At 38.2% G+C, this 26,806-nt stretch overlaps 1 protein-coding gene across 1 annotated transcript in view; it reads left to right on the forward strand.

The window, feature by feature from the left end:
• zzz3 (zinc finger, ZZ-type containing 3) overlaps positions 1 to 26,806 on the forward strand; it is a 47,613-nt gene that overhangs the window by 12,582 nt on the left and 8,225 nt on the right. The window contains exons 2-11 of the mRNA XM_079819778.1: positions 4,814 to 6,296; positions 12,286 to 12,424; positions 12,538 to 12,685; positions 14,464 to 14,591; positions 16,969 to 17,040; positions 17,272 to 17,373; positions 18,510 to 18,605; positions 22,100 to 22,249; positions 24,477 to 24,611; positions 25,032 to 25,132. Coding sequence (XP_079675904.1) covers positions 4,879 to 6,296; positions 12,286 to 12,424; positions 12,538 to 12,685; positions 14,464 to 14,591; positions 16,969 to 17,040; positions 17,272 to 17,373; positions 18,510 to 18,605; positions 22,100 to 22,249; positions 24,477 to 24,611; positions 25,032 to 25,132 — 2,489 coding nt within the window. The 5' untranslated portion in view covers positions 4,814 to 4,878. The remainder of the gene's footprint in view (positions 1 to 4,813; positions 6,297 to 12,285; positions 12,425 to 12,537; positions 12,686 to 14,463; positions 14,592 to 16,968; positions 17,041 to 17,271; positions 17,374 to 18,509; positions 18,606 to 22,099; positions 22,250 to 24,476; positions 24,612 to 25,031; positions 25,133 to 26,806) is intronic.

Consider the following 26,806-nt stretch of genomic DNA (forward strand, 5'->3'; position numbering starts at 1 on the left):
CAGCCAGCACATGTGTGATAAGTAGATTGATAGCTTGTGGGAAACTCTCAGAAAACCTCTGAATATCAAATATATTTATAGAATATTAGATAACAGTAGATCATAGCTAGCCTGTAGGTTGTTCTGCCTTTGGTGTATGTTTGACTCTGTTTTACCAAACCCAAAAACGGCAGACAGCAAAACTGCAATGCGCGCTTAGAATAAACCGAATATGTCCACTAATATAGTTATCATTATCATTATCTTTGTAGTTGTCGCTCTTGGTGTAAACATGCCTTTAAACTAGAGAGTAGGGTTGCCAGCCGTTCCGTATAATACGGAATTGTCCTGTATTTAAGACATCAAAGTAGCATTTCGTATTAAACCCATACGGAATGCAGTTTGTCCCATATTTTGACTTATGCCTACCTGAATATGAGAGACCATGGTCTACCAAACTCTACATTGAAAGTTAATCTTCTTTCTTTTTCTTTTTTGGACAAGAATTGATTTACGAACAAAGCCCTTTGAGGAAGGCTGGTCTGCTGTCTGGTCGCTCTCGCTTATAGTGAGAGAGGGACAAGTCCCTTTCACTGTCTGCGTTATGATTTCAGCAAATCAATTTTGGCAAATGCAGACAACTTTATTATTATTATTATTATTATTATTATTATTAATGAGCGCTAATATCCAGCCACGCAAGAAAACATGCAATCTACCTGAGGGAAGACGTGAATAAGTCATCTATTTCTGTTGTAAGTTAGGCTAAATTAAGAAAAATATTTTACATTTTAGTAATTTTCAGCGTATTCTTAAATGTGGACCTTATTATTGGTAGTCTTTTTGCAAAAAAAACCCCACGAAATTATCCAAAAAGGTCTCAACTACCCCTAAGCCTATACTAATAAAGGGCCGTTTCACACAGAACGCGTTTTGCTTTGAAGAACGCGAGCAATGGAATGGAGCAAAACGCAAAGGTCTCAAGAAGCGTTTTTTTAAAAGTGGAAATTCTTTTAACTTGAGCGCCGCATTTCGGGGACGCTTCAAAAGACGCAAGTGTGATGGTCAAACATGTCCGTCCACCCCATTCACATAGAAAACCGATGGAAAAGTAGCGCAGTGGAATGGAAAAACATGTTCTGTGTGAAAGGTTCCAACAACATTTTAGTAGGGATGCACCGAAATGAAAATTCTTGGCCGAAACCGAAAACCGAAAAAGAGGAAACCAAGGCCGAAAACCGAAACACCGAAATAAATTATGCCAATTATTAGTACCATTGCATTTATGGTTATGACTGTTTACTAACTTTACTAAAATCAAGGCATTGTAATTGCATAAATTAATATTAAAGTTTCAAAGAATAAATCAATTACAAATTATGCCAATATTTATTTAGCACATTGCAACAATGCACAGTATAAAATAAAATTCAAACTAAAATGTTTAACTTGACCCCACTCATTTGTACATTAAATAATAATGTACAGGCCTACAGAAAGATTTTAAAATTAAATGTTCTCTCATAAAAACAAAGTACATTTAGGTCTAGTGCATTTTAAATTTTTCTCTGTAGGACTACTACAAGAAAGCGCATTCAGAACAAGTGCAACTGCTTAAAAATAAAACTATTTTCTCTGTAGGCCTTCAACATAATAGTGTATCAAAGCAAAGACTGCCATAGCCCATATGTTAACTGTAGAATAGGGGTGTAACGGTACACACAACTGACGGTTCGCTACAGCAGTTTTACAAAATGACTTTTTATTTATTTTTATTGGTTTACTGGAAAAAAAAAGTATCTGTTCTTAAATGAATTAAATTATAACTAAAAGTGTATTGAAGATATTGCTGTAAACTATATAGGGAGCTCTTACTTGCACATTAATATTAAAGGTTAACAACAGAGCCCAAACTATTAGACTAAATTCAGTTGCTATGTATTTTTAGGTCTAATAATCAACACTCAAATAACATAGTACGCAAACATGCAAACTTCACATAAGGCAGTTTTTGCAATAACTAATAATCTAATAATAAAATTGTTTTTTCTCCAATTCGTTGTTGAAATATAATCATTTATACACAGTGTCTGTCATTTTCATGACAGGTTTATTTAAACATACAGGAAATAATCAAGATATCATTAACAGGTTAAGTAGAATATAATGAATATAACGGCTAATATAGGTCATATATTTAGTGAAAGAGTTGATTTACTCTAGTGAATAAAATTCTGTGGACACTGAATGACTGCCTGAGGTAAATGTGATGCTAAAGTTGCATGACATTGTTTAGGCTAGTTTACAAGCAGTTATATTGACGTCTTTTCGCTGTTGAAACACTGATTGAGCGATTACACCACATATGATACGTGACAGTAAGTGTTAATGTATCCTCAACATACCTTAGATGTTCATTCATGTTTATTCTTAAGGAAGAGATGATCGATCGCGCTCACAGGTGATCGCGTTCACGCGCGCGCGCGCCGCGGCTTGAACTGTGATGTGATCAGTGACGCCACATTAAAGAGCATCAAAACGGCATTTATCGTTTGAATTTCGTGATACATGTTGATCGATGTTTGTGTGGGAACTCACAGTGAAGTCTGTTCCTCTTCTCATCGAGAACATGAGCTCTGGCTGTCAGTGCTTGTACATGGAGCTGACGTGGGTGTTTCTCAAATATACTGCTTCAGACAAGCACGTGCAGGTCGCGGTTTCTGTTTGCGTCATCACAACATTTCGGCCGTGTTGTTTCGGTGATAAAAGTATTTCGGCCGAAAACCGAAAATGCACTTTTGGGCCATTTTCGGCCGAAAATTTTCGGTGGCCGAATATTCGGTGCATCCCTACATTTTAGTTCTAATTTTGAATTTGTTCAGACGTTCAATTATACTTTTTTTTATTTTTATACTTTAGAATTAAATGCCATGTACCTTGAATTGTTTTATTTTTAAAGTGTATCTTATTGTTAAGGGAGGTTGATGGCCTATTTAAAATGTCTTCCACACTTTTCATATTGTTCCCACAGCCCTGGTTTTAACTGAACCTTTGTGCAACTATGTTTTAATATCAGAATATTGATTATATCTTGTGAATGGAATATAATTGTAATGTAAAATGTTTATATCACTGTCCCTTATTTTCCTATAAAGAACCAAGATTGTCCCCCATTTTTCTTTGCTGTAGTTGGCAGCCCTACCAGAGAAATGTTTGTGCTACAGACATGAATGATGCTTCAAATTGTGCAGTTTTACTGAGGAGCGTTGTGCTATTGTGTTTTTAACGCAAGCAACAACAAAAAAAACCCACAGACTTGCATTAAAAAAGGGGTTTTACACAACACATCTTTTTGACTTGAACCAGTAAAGAATCACATAGCAGCACCTTGGAATTCTGGCGGCAACTTTTACACAGGCAAACATCACTCACATTTTCTTCAGAGATCTACTTAATATTTTTCACTAGCATAAAAAGCTATAAATAAAGATGTCTGTCTCCTTTTCCTGTGGAACTTTTGCTTAGAAACATTCCTGATAATCAATGAATGTACTCTAATTCTTGACACATCAGTTATACTGTTCCTGCTCCATCTCAATCCATTGGTCCACTGTGAAGGAACATCCAGCAAACAGTTTAGCTCACATCTGTAAACTGCAGCTAAAATGTTTTTTACTTCATTTTTCCATTTTTGGCTCTTTAGTCCGTCATGTGTTTTTCTTTTTGATAAATCATCGTAATGTGTGTGGTTTTTTTTGTTGTTGTTGTTTTTTGACACTGAAATGAAGTTATCTAGCTGGCTAAAAATTGCAAGCTTTTACAGGCAAGAATGATTTGTGCTCAGAATGTGCTGAAAATTATAAAAAGATCACTGTATGTCACTGTGTGCAGCAAAAATGTGTTTATGAATTCATAAGTTATATTTATAGCTGAGACACTTTGAGCTTTTTTGCTTGACACAGTACATGTTGTAAATTGCTGTAACTACTTTCTCTTTTTGTTAAACTAACCAAATAGCTTATTAAAATGTAAATGTAAATATAAAATAATCTATTTCTGACATAAATATCTTGGTGTTAGTTCACCCAAAAATTAAAATTAGCCATTGATTTACTCACCCTCAAGTCATCCTAGGTGCATATGACATTCTTCTTTCAGACAAATAAAAGTTTTATTAAAAAAGTCCTGGCTAATCCAAGCTTTATAATGGCAGTGAATTTTGCTCTGTTTTAGAAGTCCATAAAAGTGCATCTATATCCATCATAACTGCTCCACATGTCTTCAGGGGGTTCAAAATGCTTATGCTACATCTGAGGAGCGTAACTGGTGTGCAATGTTGTCAGACATAGTGTAAGCATTTTGAACTGCGGGAGGCCTCGCACTTTTTCCATAAGTTGAATAGGGAAGGTGATTGGCCGGAAGCTTGATAATTTACTTTATAAAGTTATAAATATGGATATTTTTGTTACACAAACGCATCACTTTGCTTCAAAAGGCCTTTATTAACCCCCGGAGCCGTAGATGCACTTTTATGGACTTCAAAAACAGAGCAACATTCACTGCCATTATAAAGCTTGGATTAGCCAGGACTTTAATATAACTTTTATTTGTCTGTATGAAGAATGCCATATACACATAAGATGACTTGAGGGTGAGTAAATCATGGGCTAATTTTCATTTTTGGGTGAACCTTTAAGAATAAAATGTATAATTGCCAGGGCAATTAAAAATCTTGATTTGTTTTTTAATTATAAACAGTAAGAATAGTCTCAAAAATAGTTTCTAACTGTGAATCTGAATGGTTTGTAATTATTCTTCTGGTTGTGTCCCTCAGGTGCCCACATTCTGCTGCTGAGGAGAGAGCACCACGATGAGGAGACAGTAGGCACCCACCATAGTATGGCCGCGTCCCGCTCTTCGCGCGTCACAAGATCATCAGTGGGGATAAATGGATTGGATGAGAACTTTTGTGGTCGAACCCTCAGGAACCGCAGCATCGCCCAGCCGGAAGAGAGCTCTCCGCCTCCTGTGCCCAGAGCCCGCTCACCCAAGAAGAAGCAGGACTGTCAACAGCACCAGCAAACCGGAGCACAGGTCGGAAAGGTAGCCGAGAGCAAGGCGGAGGGTGAGCCCTTGCCCGCCTACGGAAAACGGGGTTTGCCAAGCTCCGAGAAGGACGAGTCGGACAAATCGGACTACTGCGAGCGTCCGAGGGCCGGGGGTGGGTCGGAAGCCTCCCCCGCCCTGAAGAGGGCCAAACGCTGCCCTCGCTCAGGTGAATCACAGGGGGTAGAGGAGGAACCTTCTCTCAAACCCGAGAGCCCTGATCCCGCTGCACCGAAGGAAAATGATGAGTGCGCCAAATCAAACGCATCCACGGCCCCTCAGCTCAGCCTCGACAAAGAGGCAGAGTGGAAAGAGGACAGCCTGGCGGAGAAGATCATCCTTCCACCACAGGCTGGTGAGAACGTCAAGGCCACCAATGGCCTCGCCGAACTCTATAAGGAGGACTCAAAAGTTGCAGCCTTACCCGCAGAGCCCTCTCTCTCCCCTGCCATGCTCAACAACAGTGTTTCACTGTTAAATGGCAGCCAGGCTGCACCCTCATCCCCCGACCCTATTGTGCCTTGTAGATCCCCTCATCCCAAGCAAGCCAATGAGTCCGACAGCCCTCAGATTGACTGTGAGAGGAACTGCACGCTCGAAGACGCTGCCGAGGCCGTGCTGTCCCGGGAACCCGAGATGGAGGTAGAGGTGGACGTCGTGGGGGACACTGGGCAGGCTCAGGACGAGCTCGCGAGAGAGGAGAGCACCAATGGTGGCTTTCAGGCTGAGCCGCAGGACCCTTCTGACAACTGCTCGATTATCTCAGGAGAAATGGCGATGCTGGCTGCCTCCCAGCTGGCCACAGAGCCCCCCTCCTTTACAGAGCCTCAAGAACACCGATATACCCTGAGGACTTCACCACGCCGCGCTGCCTTTGGTAGTGGGCTCAAAGCCAGCTCCCCCAAACCCAGTTCCCCGCACATAGACAATGGTTTGCTGAAGGAGGAGGCCACGCCGGTTCCTCTTTTCTCGGAGGACACCAGCCATAAAGACCCTCCCCATGATGCACTGGGGTTTTCTAGCGAGGCAGACAGTGAACTCTCAGAGAAAGCAGGCGTCAGTGGAGAGATCGGAGTGTTGGATAGTAGCGTGTCACGATCCACCAAAGAGCTGCTGGCCGCTCAGGCTGAGGAAGATGAGGAGGAGGAGGAGGAGGATCCAGATGTCTACTATTTTGAGTCTGATCACTTGGCTCTCAAACACAACAAAGAGTATGTTCTGGTTTATGCTATCCTGTCTGAAGTCATTATTTTCATATTTGTGCTTTATCTTTATGCCCTTTGGTTTTCATTCATTTGGGGTGTTTGCTATGGCAAGCACTATTGTTACTGTTCCTCATACTGTTCCTGATTTGAACAAACCCCAAACCCAAAGTATTAAACTTCTTAAATCTGAAGGATTAAAACAGGATTGTAACAAACATGAATCATGCTGCTTGTGGAGCCAAGTACCTTTCAGTTAACTGACAGATGGAAAAATCCTGTAGGCTTGAGGTGCGTCACATTAGCAAAGTTTTTGCTAAATTTTGTGGGCAAAAAAGGTCTATTATTCATTGTCAATGGTCTAGCAATGTATAAAGCACAGCTCACACACAAGTCATTTTCAAACCAAGCATCTTTCTGTTGGTCATCGTGGCGAATCCGCATAACAAATTGAAACCAATTGTGAAATCTCTGTGGGGAAATCGTTCACCCTTATGCAAATTTCCTAATCACATGAATAGGGGCCAACGATTGTAATCATTAGTGTGCCTGTTATTATTGTTTTTCTTCCGCTCTGGCAGCCCATAGAACCACAAACTTGGCACACAGACAGAGGACAGTCTGAACTGTCACCATAGCAAATTTGGAGTCTCTATCTCAAACTCTCTAGCGCCACCAACTTTCCAAAGTTGCACTTAACATTTATTTTAATATGTTGAACCATAAGGGCTAGAAACAAAATAAAATTTTCCTCTGATTCCTTGGCTCAAGACGATTCAAATGCTTCCCTCATGAAAATACTTTCTGCCATTTTTTTTTTTCTGAAACCTTTTTTCTTCAAACCCCTCCTAGGCCGTTTCTCTGATTTTCATGAAAATTGAACCAGATCATCTTCAGACCATGCCAACAAAAAATTAAGGAATTCAAGTTGATTTGTCAAACCGTTCTCGAATAATGTGCAAACGAATTTGACAAAGAAAACTGCATTTTTAATGCGAAGCTATATCTCCAAAGTGCATTCTGACCAAACTTTGGTGTGTGTAATGACAACCATGACCTGAGGGTACCTGCACCGTTTCGGCGTAGTGCCACTTAGTGGTTAGTACATATGAAAAAAAGGCTCTTTTTGTGTATAACTTATGAAATGTTTGGCCAGAAATCATATAGATCTTTAGAGTCGCATGCCTAGTCGAACGATACCCAGTTTTTCCAAATTGGCCATTTTTTGTACATCAGCCATTTGTGTCAATAGACAAAACCGTTTACGAATACTGCAAAATTGATGATATGCCAAAACCACTCTGAGGCTGTATCTCTGTAATGCTTTGGCAAATTGACACCAAACTTTGTATGTGTCATTGTCACCTTAAGGCTAATTTTTACTTTTGCGTCGGACCTGCGCCATATCCTCTACGTCGCAAGTTACGCGTTGGTTTTCATTTATACTTCTGCGTTGTTGTCCACCGTCAATGTGCAATTACACATGCAGACCGCTAGGAGGCAGTGTCCACAGGCATTTTGATGGTAACCCACAGTATCAAGGCAAATGCCGAAGAAGAAGCTGCTTGTTTACATTGCCATTGCATGCGTTTCAATCAGCTCCCTAGTTAATAATAATAATAATAATAATTAATCACATTTATATAGCGCTTTTCTAGGCACTCACTCAAAGCGCTTTTACATAGAAGGGGGGAATCTCCTCAACCACCACCAATGTGCAGCATCCACCTGGATGATGCGACGGCAGCCATATTGCGCAAGAACGCCCACCACACACCAGCTGATTGGTCGAGAGGAGACTGAGGGATGATACCAATCGTATATATATTTGATACCAATCGTATATATAGTTCAGTAGTCAGGGCACTAATCAGGACATAAGTCAATGAGCTGACTCCCTGATCAGTGCCCTGACTACTGAACTAGGGAGCTGATTGAGACGCACCTGAAGTATCAGCAGCAGTGATGGCGGCAGATAGCGGCTTTTCTTGCGGCTTGAGTTGTTGTATCTAATACAAATTAAGCATCTCTAGTTGATTAGTAGAGTTGCATAAGAGGCGATCTGACTCTGGAATGTGTTTGTGAAATCATGCAGAGAGCTTGTGGCGCTGTTTTCAGTATCGGTGGCTCGTGCAGACGAGCGCTTCAATCGATTGCTATTGCGGAGACTATTTATTCCGTTGAAATCACAAAACGAAATGCACCCATTGTGATGTGTCCCTGTTCTTGATATACAATCACTGATTAACATATTTGGTTTTAATGAGAAAATAAATAAATATACACAGCGGATCTATGTATTTATTCACTAACATAAAGAATCTCTACACTACATAATATTGTGTTGTATAGCAGATTTAAGGATTAATCTATCATCCCCTCCTATTGCAGATTTTTAAAATGTATTTATTGACCTGAGGGAGGACAGACCAATCACGGTGCTTGCGGTCCACGTAGAATTGATGCGTTGTTAAATTTTTGGAGAGGTGCACGTCAGGGTACGTCGTAGGGTACGCGCGCATCACACAGCCTACGGCGTACACTCGACGCAGAAGTATAAATTGGCCTTTACTCTGACCTCACCACATCAATTTCGTAACAGCACCACCTATTGGTCAGAAGTCATAAACCATTAAATCACATTACTAGTGATTTATATTTATGATTTTTCAGCCTGAAATCATCTTAATATGCATTTAATTGTTCATTATTGCAGTGAACAACAATCTGATGTTTCCAGCCATGCTGGCATGCCTTATTGTTCCTCCTTTGTGCTTTATGCTTGGCCCCTTAATGGCTGTTTGTAGTTATATTTCGCAAAACAGTGGCAAATGTGACTGCACCTTTAGATTTAAGGATGGACCTGAGCCATTTCTAAAAAACAGAATCTTTATCCGAATCTGTATACATCTTTAGATGGTGAGATCCTTTGACTTTAGCCAATAAGAAACCTCCTAGAACACCCTAGCAATCACATAGTAAAGCCTCCAGAGCCAATCAGAAAACTTTTAGCGGATGCATAATAACGTTCTGGTAACCATTCTCGGCACTTTAGAGGCATACTAGTAGGTTTTGAGAGGACAAGTACCACTAGTCCTTTTAAGGTTTTAAAATTTTTGTTTGCAGATTCAGTGTGTTTTGTAGCTTTAAAAGTAGTAGCATACTGCAGTGCTTAAACTTGTGTTGTTGTCAAAGCCAAGCAGTTCAAGTTTTGCTTTGTCCTTCTCTTGTTTTGATCTCTTGTCTTTTTAGTTTTCAAAGTGTTTGTGCTTTTGTCATTTGAAGACAGGGATGTTGTCCCAGACAAACATCTTTGTGTTTTCCTGCTTAACTCTGCATACTTGTTTTCTGTAGTGTAATAGTCGACTGCGCTAGCAGAAAATGAGCAACAGCTGCTTTAATCTCCAGGACGGTGGTTGGTAATAAGCGAGGGGAATCCTGCTGCTGGTGGACAGGTTGTCCTGGGTCGTGCTCATTCAGTGTGTGCCCATCTCACAGTGTGAGTGCAGGGATCAGGAGCAGCCAACTGGATTGGCTTGTCTGTCAATAGAAATGAAAAGAGAATGGCGTCACATCAGTTTATGAGGCCTTTCTAATTTATTATTTTTGTTGTTACATTGAATCGTTCTCATTTCTTATATTGGACAGTTTTTAATCCTCCTTTTTAATTATGATTTTTTGTGTGCTTAAATTCAAATTATAGATACATTTATGCAGATTTTTACTTTTTTGAAGAACCAAATGAGGTTTGTTGCTTATCTGTGCAAATCTGTTTTTTTTTCTTCTGGCTGCTAGGTGGTTAGTGTAAGTGTATGGCGAAACGGTACCTGGTGAAAATGGTTGTCTGATTGTTTAGAAAATTTGCACTCTACAAGTAGCATCAGATTTGAGGTCTCAATTGATGTGGAGAGTTAGGGGTTTGTTTTAAACCACAAAGTATGAGAAAAGGGGATAGAGATGATCGCCTTAACAAGCACCACTAACAAGGAAGGCACCAAACAATAAACCCCTAGGTGTCTCACATTAAAAGCTACTAAGCTGGAAAGATCTATGGAAGTTTATTGAGAGCAGTATTAGTACAGAATCCTAGTGTGTGGTATTCAGTACAGGTTAAAAGGCACAGTATAAGTCAATATGGCCTGAAGCCCATATCACTGTATATCTGTTTAGTTTTTGTCTGTTATTAGTGATCTAGCCTGCCTTTAAGATGGTTGACCCATAGGTGGCAGTGAAATGCCAGCCATATGTCAGTTTTGGGCTCATTGCCATCCTTGGCTGCTTTCCCCAACCTGCAGTGCTACATGCCTGTCTTCATTGTGCATTTGAATCGAGAGGCTGTTAACAGCTCCTCTGCGGTCTAAATTATTAGACGGCAAGGAAATTGTAGAAAAACTAGTCAGCTGCCCTCAAGTAAGGCAAATCAAATCGAGCAAGTCCTCTAAATGAATTCTTTTTTAAGATTAAATGCTTACTGTCATCAATTGGTTTTCATTCATGTTAGGCTAGACTGATTATTCAAGGTCTGTTGAGCTTCTGAATGAGATTACTTCTAAGCAGTAGGCAGAAACTCCCACTCAGAAGAGCATCTTTGTCTAATTTGCTTTTTTTCCTCTTTGCCTTTTTTTCGTGTTCCTATTTGTGGATCCTATTTTCCTGAGGGCGCACAGGGAAAAGGTCAAAGCTCTGTAGCGCGCTGGCAACGTCATCTTCATAACTGACAAGATGAATCGGGAAAAGCTCTTTCAAATGCGAGCTTCTGAATCCAAAATCATGTTTCTTCTCTTTTGTTAGACACTGTTAGACACCTATTATGTAACATGAACCTGGTACAGAATAGTGATTGTTGGCTTGTCCTACCTCTATACCCAACGATTACAGTCATACATCATCATTTAATGGTAATGTTTTATTTTCATATAGTCATATTGATATAGAATCACTTTTTGGAGACAAATTGTGCAACCCTACAAAGAAGCACTGCAAAGTTTTTTTTTTTTTTTTTTACATTTTATATTGCATTTTTTAATCAGAAAGATCACAATTAGATCAGATTGTGGACCCCTAATTCACACATACAATGACTTAATATTTATAATTCTCTTTTTTCCTCTTTGCCTTCTTTTCGTGTTCCTATTTGTGGATCCTATTTTCCTGAGGGCGCACAAGTAAAAGGTCAAAGCTCTGTAGCGTGCAGGCAACGTCATCTTCATAACTAACAAGATGAATCGGGAAAAGCTCTTTCAAATGTGAGCTTCTGAATCCCAAATCATATATTAGAGGCACAAAATCCTATGTTTTTTTTCCCTTTTGTTAGACACCTATTTTGTAACAGGAACCTGGTACAGAATAGTGATTGTTGGCTTGTCCTACACATATATATATATATATATATATATATATATATATATATATATATATATAATCTCTGTCCTTTGATATAGAATTATTGCTAGTTTTATATATATATTATATATATATATAAAACTAGCAATAATTCTATATCAAAGGCTAGCAAGTTTCTACTAAAAGGGCTTTTTAAGGCTAAATCTCCAATCTAGTTACCCATTCTAGTGTTTTTGTATTATTATTTAATTGAAGTATTTTGTTATTCTTTGTTGAAAATGATTTGTGTAATTTTTCAAAATGTCATGCTTATTTCTGGAAAAAATGCACTGCTCCGATTTAGTTTGACCTCCTGAGATGGACCATCAGTATTTTAATTTTATATTTGAATATCTCCCGCTGGAGGCACAAAGCCCGGTTCCTGCATGAAGCTGTCAGTCATCACCCACCCTCCGTGTGACAAACAGCCAATATTTCTATTTATAGAATATGTATTTCTATGGAAACCATTTACGGGAACTTTCTTTAGTAAAGCTTGTGGTTGTGCTGTACTAAAACTAAATAATGAAGGCATAACTGCTGAAAGTTTGATGGCTAGATGCATAGCATCAGCTGTTAATAATGTACGAAGCATCTCCTCTGTCCTACACGTTAGTTATCAGAGGTTGCTCCAGACCATCAGCGTACTGGAGGCCCAGCGAACCCAAGCCATCCTGGACCTAGAGACGCTGGCACGGCATCAGAAGGAAGCCCTGTCAGACCCCATCGCCTTTGTGGACCAGCTACAAAAACAGGTACAGAAGTTTCCTCCAGGCCTTTTGTTGCTGTTTTCTGAAATGGCTGTTATACTTGGTCCTGTATTCTGGTTTGCGAATGTAATTCTTTTGATCATCTGCTTTCGTTACAGGTGGAGATGAAGTTGCCTCGACCCCAGAGAGTGGTCCAGCTCCCGGACATTGCGTGGGACCAATACACCTCAGGCCGTGGCGACTTTGAAAGGGAGTTCTGCGACAAGAAGCGCAAAACACGGCAGTTGCAGTTAATCTATGACAAAGGTGTGTACCAGTTTTTTGTAAATTATATTGTGTGTGTGTGGCTGTTTTTTTTATGAATGGGTCCCAGGTCCAATGAGTAGGATGTATAATAGAAGACCTTAGTGAGCCCAAAATTACACTGTAACGAAACTGTAATATGGATTAATGCGATAATCCACTACAATTGCCAATATAAAACGGAATGTGGAAACCTAATTCATACCTAAAATTACTTAATATTACATCTTAAAGTTCATATTTTTTGTAAATGTCATGGTGGTGCAAAAATTATTTTAACAAAACTGCTTTAATTTTTTTAATTGGATTAAAAAAAAAATCCCTTCACAAGTCCTCTGTTGTGAAATGTAAAACAGCAAATAAGTAGGGTGGGGGGACCAAAGTTTTCTCTTTTGTGTTTGTTTTTTTATTTAAAGAAATTACATATATAAATGATTAAAATGGATTTAAAGCTACACTATGTAACTTTTCCGTCCACTAGAGGTCGCCTGTTCAAAACAAAGGCGTAGTTTGATGACGCCACGTTTGAGCGCAGAATCTCGGGACATGTGGTCTTCACCTCACAGCCGGTGGGAAACAGTCAGGATAGGACTCGGGCAGAAATCATGTTCATGGATGCGATTATTAACATTACTGTAGTCTGAAGCAGAGCAGGAGCGAGTGTTGTGGAGCTGAGCAAGGCCGCAGGAGCGATTGAAGAGCAGGACTGTTATTATGGCATAGTCGCTGGCGGGACTTTTATTATGACACGGTTGCCGGCGGCACTTCCTCTTCTCCAGTGCTGAGTGTGAGGTAACGCAGCTCTGTTTATCGTATTAGATATATCTGAGTGTGTTGAAAAGGAAGTTATGACGTTCGCTCGGCGGCTGATATGACGCAATCGACAGGCGACTCCCTCACACGCATAGCTCACACGTCCCGGCTCCTTGGTTAAAATAGCAATTTTCGCACGATTTACAAATAGTTGAAAACATTTGGGATATTCTAAGTACTCAACTGAACAAAATATATAACACTGGCCTAGTGGTTTCTGGATGTTTTACTGCAAAAATCCTACATAGTTCACCTTTAAGGGAATAAAGGGAAAAAGGAAGAAATATGAATGATAAAAGAAGTGCTAGATCTAATTATAGTCTATATAGTGGTGAAGTAATCCATGTAAACTCTGCAAATAATATTTTATTTAAAAATATTCACACATTCACTCTTATTAGTATGTCTAATATGTCAAAAATGTACAAAAAAAACATTCTTGTCTCAGCACATTCGGTTATGAATGACATAATTTAAGTGTTTGCATATTTTCAATTCAAAATAGCATAATTACATTATAAAATGTGAGTAGTTTGCATCACTGAATGTTACTGTGGGTCATTACACCTGTCATGGGTCATTTCATCGTAAAACAGTTGTCAAATATTAAATGTTTAGCTTCTTATATTTTACCATGAATGCACTCTTTCACTGAAAAAACTAAAAGTGCCACTTTGAAACACTCATCTTCAGTGAATTTTAAGCCCTGTCTTCTTTGAGCTGATTGGCCATCATTTTGATGCTATTAGACCCCTGAGGTCTCCCATCCTAACAACAAACAGAGTGGTGTGTAATGGAGAGCAGCATTAAGAAATATCAAATTTTGAGGGGGACAATTTGCCCATTTCCAGTAGTTTGGGGGGGACTTGTCCCCCTTAATGCCTATGGTGGTTATGGCCCTGTATGATACCAACACGTAAACTATTGGGAATTATGCCTGAATTAAAACTCTTTTTGTCTTTCTGTAGTGGGGTTGCCTGCTCGACCAAAAAGTCCTGTGGATTCCAAGAAGGAGGGAGACTCCTCATCCGTCTACTCCTCCTCCCTGCCGTCAAGTGACGGTCCAGAACATAGCATGTCCAGTAGCAGAACTCAGGTAATCTCAGATTACCGTCATTTGTATTCTGTAATCATTTGCACCATCTTGACTCTATGAACCTCCATGTTTTGTTTTGTAGAGGAAAGCCTGGTTACAGATTCTCTTTTATGCTTTGCAAATTTTTTCCCTATGACCTACGATTTCACCATGTTTCATCACACACCGCTGCATCCGATACATAATAAGATCAAGCCCTAACATTTAACTTGACATATTTCTTGTTATATATGTGCTTTAGCCCTAGGACATGAACTCAGATGTGTTCTGCATGCACAACATCTTCCCTTCCCTATCTCCATTCATATTCATTCTGCTTTAACATTTCAACATGGAATGGACTGCAAGCGTGCTGATGACAAATGACTGTAAAAACATAGCTCTTTCATAAAGCAGACCAGGAAAAAACATTGAGACACACTGTGTTCAAACAAACTAGCTTTCAAGCCAGTCAGTTATTTCCATCTATTTTGTTCAGTATGCCCATGTTCATGCATACAACCCATGTAGAGAAAAGATGGTATCTATGGAAACCAAGAAATTTAAAGCATTTCCATTGGTCTCTCGGTAGATAAAGTAATTTTAGTAGATCTCATTATTCAATCCAGTTGCCAATAGAGTGCAACAGTGTGTTTTTTTTTAGTGCTACTTAACTTTGCTTCTGGAAGTATTTTTTCATTCATTTTTCCCATAGGGATTTTTAAAAACAAGTCTCCATTAAAGTGTTACAAGCCATGAGGTTTGACAGGTTATGGGAATCATAACATTACAAACTTTGATTTGAAGCAACAAAAAAAAGGTGAAAGTCAGACAAAAATACAAAGGTACAAGATTGAGTACAGGCATTAGTGAGGGTAAGAACTACAATCCTATGAAGCATTGCGAATCACGTAATTGAATTAAAAACGATGAAGAAATTTTAAATTATTCATTAATAAGGATATAAAACATTATTTACTCACCCTCAAGTTGTTCCAAACCTGTATGAGTTTCTTTCTTCTATTGAACACAAAAGAAGATATTTTGAAGAATGTTGGTAACCAGACAGTTGTCATATTAGGGGAAACGATACAAAGGAAGTCAATGGGTGCCGTCAACTGTCTGGTTACAAACACTTTCTGGAAGTAAAGAAACTAATACAGGTTTGGAACAACATGAGGGTAATTAAATAATTTGTGTGAACTAACCCTTTAAGATTAGTTTATTGCAAAATATGCATATATCTACAAACATATAAGTATTTTGAGAGCATAGGGAGAACTACTTAATTACATTATTCGCAGTGCTTCATTGGAGTGGGCGGAGCTAAGGGCTCTTTTGGTGTAATTTGGTCACCGTGATGCATTAATTGGTGTAATTCTCTTTATAGCATCATGGGTAATGTAGTTTTCACCACAAATTCTGCTGTTAATCACGATTACCTTTCACATGTAAGTTTAAAATATTCTTGCTGACCGCCCCCACCCTCAGCGTTTTTTTTTTTTTTTAAGGCCACCATTATTTTAGAATATATCACTTTATTATTTCTATGGTGATGCATTATGCTTGTCACGTGACACACCACAGCCATATAGCAGCTTTTCTTTTTTTTATTCAAAATATTCACAGACTTGTTTGTAGTATTTCATCAACTATCTGATATTTCGATTCTCAAATACGTTTACCGGTAGTTAAATGTTTTGTTGTTTAAAAACCTTCATAACGATCATGTTAGTTGATATATAACACATGATGGGCGCCGCCATGTAAGTTTGCTCTGCAATTCAGAGAATCATATCTGTCGGATTTACAACATTCATCCACTTCTCCCGAAATACATGAAAGTAAGGCCGGTAAAGTGTGAGAAGAATAGAGTAAATTATATAGTTAGTTACCTATACAATGTGTGTCTGATAAAAATAAAACACCTCGTCAATTTACAATTGAAAGGATTGTTATTGCCACTTCCGTAGGCATCGGTGTGTATTTTACAAACTATAAATGTATTTTTTTGCTAGTACTTCTGTATATTTAAAATGTCTGAAGCCTTATGTTGTTGAAAACACTGAATAGCTGTGATATGTGTTGAGCACGTCTGTCTCTGGCTCAGCGCCAGCCAAAGCACAAAAGCTCATTTGAATTTTGCAGTTGATCATGTGATGCACTGAGCGTTCTAAACACACCGGTCTGATCGTACACGTCAAAGGGTTAATTTAAAAATGAAGTTGAAATAATGCGAACTGATGGCTTAAGCAAAAGCATAGCAAGGTTTTTAAATTGTTTAAAATCAATTTCCCTATGGAGAAAAATGGAGTTGCCATTATCATTTTAATATAACATCAAAACGTTAATGTCTATGTTTGTTTTTTGCTTTTTCTGACTGATTGTATTTGTACAGTTGATCAGAGGGAGGCTGTGCAACCAGAACAAACCTGACACATTCAACCAGCTGTGGACTGTTGAGGAGCAGGTATGAAGCTACCCAGGAGCTCTTAGTGGGCGTGAACTTTTATGACAAACAACTGAGAATAGTTTAATGTCCCAACAGTTGTTAGCACTCTTAGAAAGCTACTTGTCCATGCAATATTATCGGACTGAAGTTAATTGTTGTATACTAGATTGTACATTGTACATTTTACTGAACAGTTTTGTGTAGCTCTTGAGCTGTAAGGTTTGGCTTCACATCTCGTGAATCTTGTAGAAAAAGTTGGAGCAGCTGCTTTTAAAGTTCCCACCTGAGGAGATCGAGTCTAAACGCTGGCAGAAGATCGCAGATGAACTTGGCAACAGGACCGCCAAACAGGTGCGTCTTCAAGCCCTGCTCTACACCGTCACCCTCTCTGAAGTTTGATGGCCATTCAAGTCTCTAGTCAACTTTTCTCTGCTCAGTAAAGCAGTCATCCGATTAATATCCTTACAGCTCCATTTAATGGAGACTCTATTATTTATAAGGTTCCCACAAGTCCTTAAAACATCTTCAATTTAGTTTTACCCAATTTAAGGCCATAAAAAGTCTTAAATACCTTAAATGGTATAAGAAAATTATTAATTATATTTTCAAGAGGTCTTAAATTTGGCGACAGAAAAACAGGAATAACGATATGGCTTAATGTGATGATTAAACAAGGCTAGGATTTCATGAAATAAAAATATGAACGCTTCACAATTAAAAGTCAAAATGCTGGTGTTTTTATATGAATGTATCTCCGAGCTGTCTCCAGAAAAGTTTAATCTTAACTCCGTATAATGCTTAATTAAGTAGCTTTGTATACCGGGGTTACCAGAGTAACCACTGTATTTCTGCCATTCCATAAGCACCACCTACTGTCAGAGAATGAATTTGCATTTTCAATCAGTTTGTCTGCTGTTTTTGTTCAGACCAAAGCGAAAATCGAACCGTATTTTTACAGCTAATGTGCATTCTAAAAATCTAAACAATTAAGATTGTATGATATTGAATATAATTGATACTTTTTACTCATCCTTTTTCTTAAATCCTGGTTTAAAGGCTGAAATGTGTGGTTTATCATTTTTATTAAACGTTTTGTTATTGTGTGAACCTGTATTTGAACTGTAAATCATGTTTTTACAGTCATTTTATAGTTTAATATGTTAACCTACATACATTGCCCTACTGCTCATTTGGTAATTATTTTATTTTATTTTATTTTATTTGTGCTGGTCTTAAAAAGCCTTACATTTGATTTTGAAAATCATGCACATACCCAGTTGTCTTTTTCACTAATCTTACAAGAGACTCTGAACATGTAGTAATTGTATTTGTGCTGGTCTTAAAAAGCCTTACATTTGATTTTGAAAATCATGCATATACCCAGTTGTCTTTTTCACTAATCTTACAAGCCATGGTAGGAAAGCTTAACCAGGGAATTTAGGGCAAGCTCTTTTTGTTTACCAAATCTTTGTTCTTCTTCTTCACAGGTTGCTAGCAGGGTACAGAAATATTTCATAAAACTGACAAAAGCTGGTATCCCAGTACCAGGCAGAACACCCAATGTGTGCATGTACAGCAAAAAGGTAAATTGGTCTTTTTATAATAAATATAATGAAAGTTTTTACACAGAAAGTTCTTTAATGGATGTTTTTTCAAATGTTCCACCAGGAATAATCTGTGCATTTTTTTTATTTTTTTTTAATCAAATATTGAAATGAAAAATCGAATATAATGTTTGGGTCCCACTTTATATTAGGTGGCCTTAACTACTATGTACTTGCATCAAAATAATAAGTACAATGCACTTATTGCGTTCATATTGTATTACAAAACACGTTTGCTTCAGACTTGCACCTCTGATCCGACCAATTCCGGTTGAGTGTACGCTGGAGTGCTTGTCTGCCGCTGCTCTCCGGTGTGTTGTTTTACCGTCTGCTGTGTTTTACGGGTCTTCTGTGGGACATTCCCTGTACGACTACTTAGATGCTGTGGGATTACATGCTCTCCTCCTTCCAGGAAAGCCTGCTAAGATCAATCTTGAGGTGTTGGAATCCGGAATCTTTCTGATTATAGTTTTGTTTAATTTGAGCCAGTTTGTGTAAATGGGTTGGTTCTGGCTTTTTTGTTTTTATTTTTCCATTGTTTTAACTAACTGGCCTTTTATCTCGATATTCCCACTTGATTTGTCCGCTCGGCCGTGCATCAGCACAAACAGGATGTATTTTTATACTGCCTCGTAACTCTTACGCCTGAATTCAAACTCTCATCTGTCCGCAGAAACATATGAACTCTGTTCCCTTTTTAGGAATCACGCGTCGGCCCCATTATGTTCATCTGGGATCTCATCGTATCTACGAGAACTCTCATACCAGCCATGTCTTTAATAACTGCATCCCCTCATTCTGGTCAACTACTCGTCACTATGCCAACAAGCTAGTGGCTGGGAAGGGCGGTATCAACCTTGACCACAATCACTCGCTAGAATGCGCATTCATACAAACTGTCAACTTCTTCAACAACTCTAGCCTCCTCTCCGGTTACGTTTGCACTACTCAATGCCAGATCACTTTCAAATAAAACTTTTATTTTGAATGACTGTTTTATCTCCAGGGACTTGAGCTTTTTATTCTTGACAGAGACCTGGCTAAAGGCCTGGGATGTCGCCCCTTTTAGCAGAACTGACTTTTACATCTTTTGAAGTGCCGCTAATGAAGTTTATTGAAACCTCTCCCATGTTCTGTGCACTCATCTATAGAACACCTAAATATGATAAGGACTTCATTGCTGAATTTTCAGAGTTTTTTCAACATTGGTACCACAACATTCACATTTGCTGTTAATCACAACCTTTAGTCAAGGGATTTCTGTGTATGGTGGATTCCTGTCGTTTGATGCAGCTAGTTTCAGATCCTACTCGCATAAAAGGTCATACCTTTGATCTGTTATTAAAGGAACACTCCACTTTAAAAAAAAAATAGGCTAATTTTCCTACTCCCCTAGAAATAAACGGTTGAGTTTAATATTCATTTATATTCATTCAGCCGATATTACGCAGCACCTGAAAATAGTCCCCAGCATGCTCCCTGTCACGTTGGCTATGTTTACGGAAGTTAGCCTATTTTCAGGCTCTGCGTAATAATAATAATAATAATAAACTTTATTTTATATAGCGCCTTTAAATGTTACATCTCAAAGCACTTTACATAAAAATATGAATTAAAAAACACATAACATTGCAGGCAGTAAAAAATAAACAAAATAGACAAATTAATCACATAAAAGCTATCCTAAAATAATATGTTTTAAGTAAAGATTTAAAAACACTAAGGGATTCTGCATTCCTAATCTCAGAGGGCAGGGAATTCCACAACTTAGGAGCCAAAGAAGAAAAAGCCCGATCACCCATAGTTTTTAGCCGTGTTGTTTGGACATTTGTAATAAAATTGTAATATCATTGCGCCTGCTGCACCCATGGTACAGCAGCAGCAAAGTTCCTTGATTATTACGCAGGAATGAGAGTATAGTTCCTAGCCATATCAGCCTAGAAAATTGCAACTTTTAATTTTCAATTACAGAAGAGTCAAGTTTTAAATAGGAAAAATATCGAAACTCTTTGGTCATTTTTGAGCTAACGGTCTAATCAGATTCAATGATATATGCTTCGCTAAGTTAAAAGTGCTACCGCCAGACCCAGATATCGGCTGAATGGATTCGAAAACAGTAAAACTCGACTGTTTAACTCTAGGGGAGTTGGAAAATGAGCCTATTCTCAAAAAAGCGGAGTGCTCCTTTAACCTCAGGCTTTCATGACATGTGATCAAACTCGAGGTGTTGGAATCTGGAATTTCTGATCATAGTTTTGTTTTATTTGAATCTCTGCAGACCGGTTGCCCCCATCATTTTGGCCATAATAAATAGCGCTCTGATCAGCGGAGTGGTTAAACATGCTGTGGTGCAGCCTCTACTGAAAAAAAAACAAATCTGCACCCTGACATTCTAAATAATTATAGGCCTATTTCTAAATTGCAATTTATCTCCAAATCTCCAATTCTGGAAAAGGTAATTTATTTACAGCTTTTTTTATTTGACTGACTGTAACATGCCCGATACATTTCTATCAGGATTTAGGACATTTCATAGTACTGAGACTGCTTTGTTAAAAGTGACAAATTATATATTGTGCTCCTTGCATTCTGGAGATGGGGTCATCTTAATTCTCTTAGATCTCAGCGCAGCATTTGACACAATAGATCACTCCATGTTATTAAATCACCTGGAGAGAGTGGTTGGCATCCAGGGGGTTGCAGTAAGTTGGTTTTCCTCATATCTCAAGGGTCAAACATTTTCAGTTAATATTGGTAAGCACAACTCATCTTCAACATTGATCACATGCAGGGCTCCATTTTGAGTCCTCTGCTTTTCTCTCTATACACGTTTCCTCTTGGCTCTGTCTTTCAGAAATATTATATCTCTTATCACTGTTATGCGGACGATACACAATTTTATCTTCCTGTCAAGTCCAGCAATGGAAACTCCCATCACAAACCTGATTTCCTGTGTGGAGGAAGTGAAATTGTGGATGTCAGAAATTGTCCTAAAGCTAAATGGGCATTGAGGCGATTGCATTTGGATCTTCATTGTGTATCGCTAATATTGAAAATCAATTAGGCTCCCTTTCTCTAACATTGCACGACAGAGTAAAGAACCTAGGCGGTATCTTTGATTCAGACTTATTATTTGACAAGCAGATTCATTCTGTTGTCAAAGGAAGCTTCTTTCATCTTAGGTCCATTGCCAAATAGACCCTTTTCACAGACTGTGATGATTAATTTTAACGGTCATCAATATCGTAAGGAACAGCATTTACATGAAATGGAAATATTTTGTGATAATGTCTTTACTGTCACTTTTGATCAATTTAATGCATCACTGCAGAACAGAACAGCATTTGTTTGAAAAAAATCTTACTGATCTCAAACTTTTTGAACAGTAAACAGTAAAGTTTTATCATACAATTACTTTTAAAATGCTTCATTAGTGCATATTTAATGGCAGGGCATGTTGTCTGTAATTGCAGGCCTCCAGTAAGCGACAGCACCACCTCAATAAACACCTGTACAGGCCCTCAACGTTCCTCACCTCATACGAGCCGCCCGTCTACATGGATGATGAGGACGAGCGTTCTCACTACTTCAACAGCCTCCAGGATAACAGCGCGGATGATTCGGTCAGTTCCAGTTCAACTCCAGTTAAATCAGAGAGCTCCCACTTCAGGGTGGGCTGTTATTGATCGGTCACTAATCATCAGAGTAATGCATGTGTGATTTAACAAGTGAAAGCCAGCGTTTAATTTATCATATCCAAGCAAATTGATTTAGAAGCGGAGAATGGAAAAATAAATACGCGAAATCGATGGATGAAAAAAAAAAATGTTTCTCATTTGAAAGCCATGTTTTCTGTTTCAAGCCATTTGTTTCATCATAGTGACTTCCGTTCTTCCCCTCTGGCAAACATATGATGGCCTTTCTCAAACAGGAAATCCATTAAAGACTGCAAACTGGCATTTCCACAGTTGGGATTGCTTGATGTTTGATCATTTGATAATGATGTGCTGCCTTTTGACAAGCACTGCTGCCAAAATCATTAGAGACGACTCGATGTTTGCGTCTCCTCGGCTGAACTGTGTGTTGAGCGACTGTGAACTGACTGCAGTGGCTTGACATTTTCTCTGTCTCTGATATGTAACCTTTACGCGACACTGGTCAGCAGACCCTGCAGAGAGCATAACCAATCATCAGTGAACCTTACATGCACCAAATATAGACTTACTACAAATCATGACATCACAAGCCCTGAAGCCTGCATGGAAAGATTGGGAATTAAAGGAACACTCCACTATTTTTGAAAATAGACTCATTTTCCAACTCCCCTATAGTTAAACAGTTGAGTTTTAGCGTTTTCAAATCCATTCAGCCGATCTTAAGGGTCTAGCAGTTGCACTTTTAGCTTTTCCATTCAATAACCTAAACCCATTTAAATTGTCATTATTACATTGCAATGTTGATTTGTATTGCTGTGGTGATCATGCAGACAGTGATCACACCTGCAGTAATAAAATGACACAAATTAATTTTGAGTATAGCAAGGATGTATTAAATTGATGAAAAGTTACAGTAAAGACATTTATGATGGTACAAAATATTTTTATTTTAAATAAATGTTGTTCTTTCTATATGGAACTTTCTATTCTTCACAGAACTAAAAAAAATTAAGTTTTCACAAAAACATTAAGCAGCACAGCAGTTTTCAACATTGATGATATAATAAGAAATGCATCAAATCATCATATTACAATGATTTCTGAAGTATCGTGACACTGAAGACTCGAGTAATGACACTGAAAATTCAGTTTTGCGTCACAGGAATAAATTACATTTTAAAATGTATTGAAATAGAAAACTGTTGTTTTATATTGTGAAAAATATTTTACAATGTTACTGTTTTATTGTATTTTTGATCGATTAAATGCAGCCTTGGTGAGAATAAAAGACTTCTTTCAAAAAAAAAAAAAAGAAGACAGACACCAATCTTTTGAACTTTAGTCTATATTGTAGTTTTATTAATGCCATATAAATACTCTTAAGACAGTTAATTTCACACTATCTCTGTTGTGACTAACTGACAGTGAAATGTAAATATTTTCTAATTATTTGTCGGCTCAAAAATATTATAATTATTTGGGAAAAGTTTCTGATAATACTTGGATTAATTGTCACATTTACATTTTATTTATATTGTGACATTGAAGAGATATCAGGAAATGAGGGGAGAACCGGATCAGAAAATGTATCCCCTACCTGACCTAAAAAAAATAACAAAATGTGTCATTCACACTTTTTGTAGACCGTTATTAGTAGACTGTCTGCTTAATATCTGCTAACACTTTGTGATAATCCCTAAAAGACCCCCTAAACGGGGTCTAAAACGTTTTGAACTTTTCTACTTTCAAGCACTTCCAGAGGTAGTCGAAAACACATTAGACAGGATTGCTTTCATAGTGCAAACGCTCATGTGGTCGAATGTGTTTGAACAGCCACAAAAGACCACATTTATTCTATAATTATTCTATAATTTATTCATCCTCAAGCACCCTAGGTGTATATGACATTATTCGTTCAGCCAAACACAATCTGAGTTATATAAAAAAAATGTCCAGGCTCTTCCAAGCTTTATAATGGGAATGAATAGTAACTCAGATTTTGAAGCTCCAAAAAGCACACCATCCATCATAAAAGTGCTCCACACGGCTCCAGTTGGTTCATAAATAACTTCTATGGTGAAGTGATGCATTTATGTAAGAAAAATATCCATATTTATAACTTTATAAACTATAATCACTGGCTTCTGGTAATGGCCGTACGCTGTAGCGTTCTGACCCTGCTGTGATGTTTCAGGATGAGGAAGGGGTGCCAGTGGAGCTGAGGCACCTGCCGGAGTACAAGGAGCTGATGGAACTGAAGAAACTCAAGAAACAGAAACTACAGGAGATCCAGGCTGAGAGCGCTCTCATGCAGCACGTCGGCTATAAGGTACACATAACATTTACTAGTCCGTCTCCATGCTGATTTTTAAATAATTTCTGTTGGAAATGAAATTTACTTCACCCTCATGTCATTACAAACCTGTGACTTACTTTTTTGTGCGGAAAACAAAAAAAGATATTTTAAAGAGTGATGAAACGCTGAGAAATTATAGACAGTATCTTGTCTTGTGTTCCGCGGGAGAAAGAAAGTCGTACAGGCTTGGAAACAACATGAGGATGTGTAAATTACCTTTTTTGAGTGAATATTCTAAGCGATAAAAGCCGTCACTCTTTCACAGAGCCATAAAAGCCCTAGTTCTTCATGGCTTTCCTAGACAACTGTATAACAACATAGTGTGACTCTTTGTCATGTTCACCAATTTGTTTGTGCTGTTTTTTTTCACGTTTGCATGTAATTCTCGCTCAGTGTGACTTGTGTGGCATGGAGCCCATCCAGGGTGCACGGTGGCACTGTCAGGACTGCCCGCAGGACAACGCCGTGGACTTCTGCAGTACCTGCTCCGACTGGTGAGTTACAGCCCAACTAAATAGACATGAAGCTGGGGATTTTTAGGTACCTCACAGTGGGATTGGATTTAAATGTACAAAGCCACAATGCGATAGCTAACTGACTCTTGTTGCATCTGAATTTTTCACAAATTCTCAGTTATGTTGACTCTGTGGCTGTATGTATGTGTAGGGCTGGGTATCGTTCAAAAATGTTCAATATCGATACCGATACCTTGACTTCGATACCGGTTCCTGAACGATACTTTTTGCGATACCAATTCAGGGTTTTTCCTGGGTCAAAAATGGTCTTCGGTGGTGGCTGACAGACATGGTCATCCATACACACACACGCACGCACGCACAGTAAAAAAGTACCCTACCCACGTGATCTGCAAGCGCAATACTGACAATACATTTTACATAAATTCAAAGAAAGTTTGTAACTTTTGCTTATCTTATTTTGATCTCACATGAAAAAATACTGTAGTATATTATAGTAAAATTAGCCTACTCTAGTAAATACTATAATGTTTTTGAACCGTACTATAGTAAATATACTACAGTAAATTAACAAAGTGTAGTAAATACTATAATATACTATAGTATTTTTTCATGTGGGATACCTTGATGTTTGGTTTTGTTCCTCATTTTTACACTATTTACTGATAATTGTTTTGGTATATAATCATATCAATATTAAAAAGTAGTAATAAAAAAATGAACAAATAGCCTAATTTTCTGCCATATACAATTTCATAAAATGATCAGCTAGCTAACAACAACTTTGTTCTGGGTTCACCTCACTCCAGTCTAAACTAAATGATTTATAGGCTATTTATTTTACTACACATTATGAACATAAATAAGCTGAAAGACTGTGAATAATTACAACCAACTCTTACACCCACTCTTGCTAAATTGTGTAAGCACACGTGTTCTCTTCAGATGTGTTCTGAGTAAACGATTCAACTGATTCGTGAGTTCAGTGTTAAAATGATTCGGTTCAAAGGAGTCATTAGGTGGCGAATCGGACATTAGCAGACGCGTTGTGTGCGAATCCCGTCTGTTAGAACATCGCGAAAGATTTGTCAACACACAGAAAACACTTCATAACCGGATAGGATTTGTTTCCCGTTTATTGAAAGTATGGTTTATGTCAGCTGGTCAGAGAATCAGTCAATGTTTTTTGAGCGCATTTCACACCCAGCGGTAATGAAAGGAAAACATCGTCTGATAGCACCACGTGCAACATGGATTCGGTCTTCCGACCTTTTGATTTTGATTAACGTAATATGTGAAATATTAGAAAGCTAAGAATGCTTATTTTGAAGACAGAGAGCTCTGATCGTTCTCTCTGTCACTCAGTTACAAGCGCAGCATCTATTCTACATCATTCATAAATCCCAATAACTCATCAAATAAAGCTTTGGCGGGACAAAAATTTGTTTTGGCGGCCGCCAAAAAAATTTCAATGTAGGAAAAACCCTGCCAATTGCATTTTCCAGTTTTAACAAGATTATATTACACATTACCTAAAAACAAACTTTGGTTTTATTTTTTCAGTTTGTTGTCTTTTTTTACATACTCAAATACTCATAGGGTACTGGGGAGCAGAATGGCTCGCGCTCAAGTGCACATAAAGGTGGCCGCAATGCACTGGCAAAAGTAGCCTAATGTTTATAAATGTAAAAA

This window comes from Gobio gobio (assembly GCF_949357685.1).
Source record: "Gobio gobio genome assembly, chromosome: 6".
Taxonomy (NCBI): Eukaryota; Metazoa; Chordata; class Actinopteri; order Cypriniformes; family Gobionidae; genus Gobio; species Gobio gobio.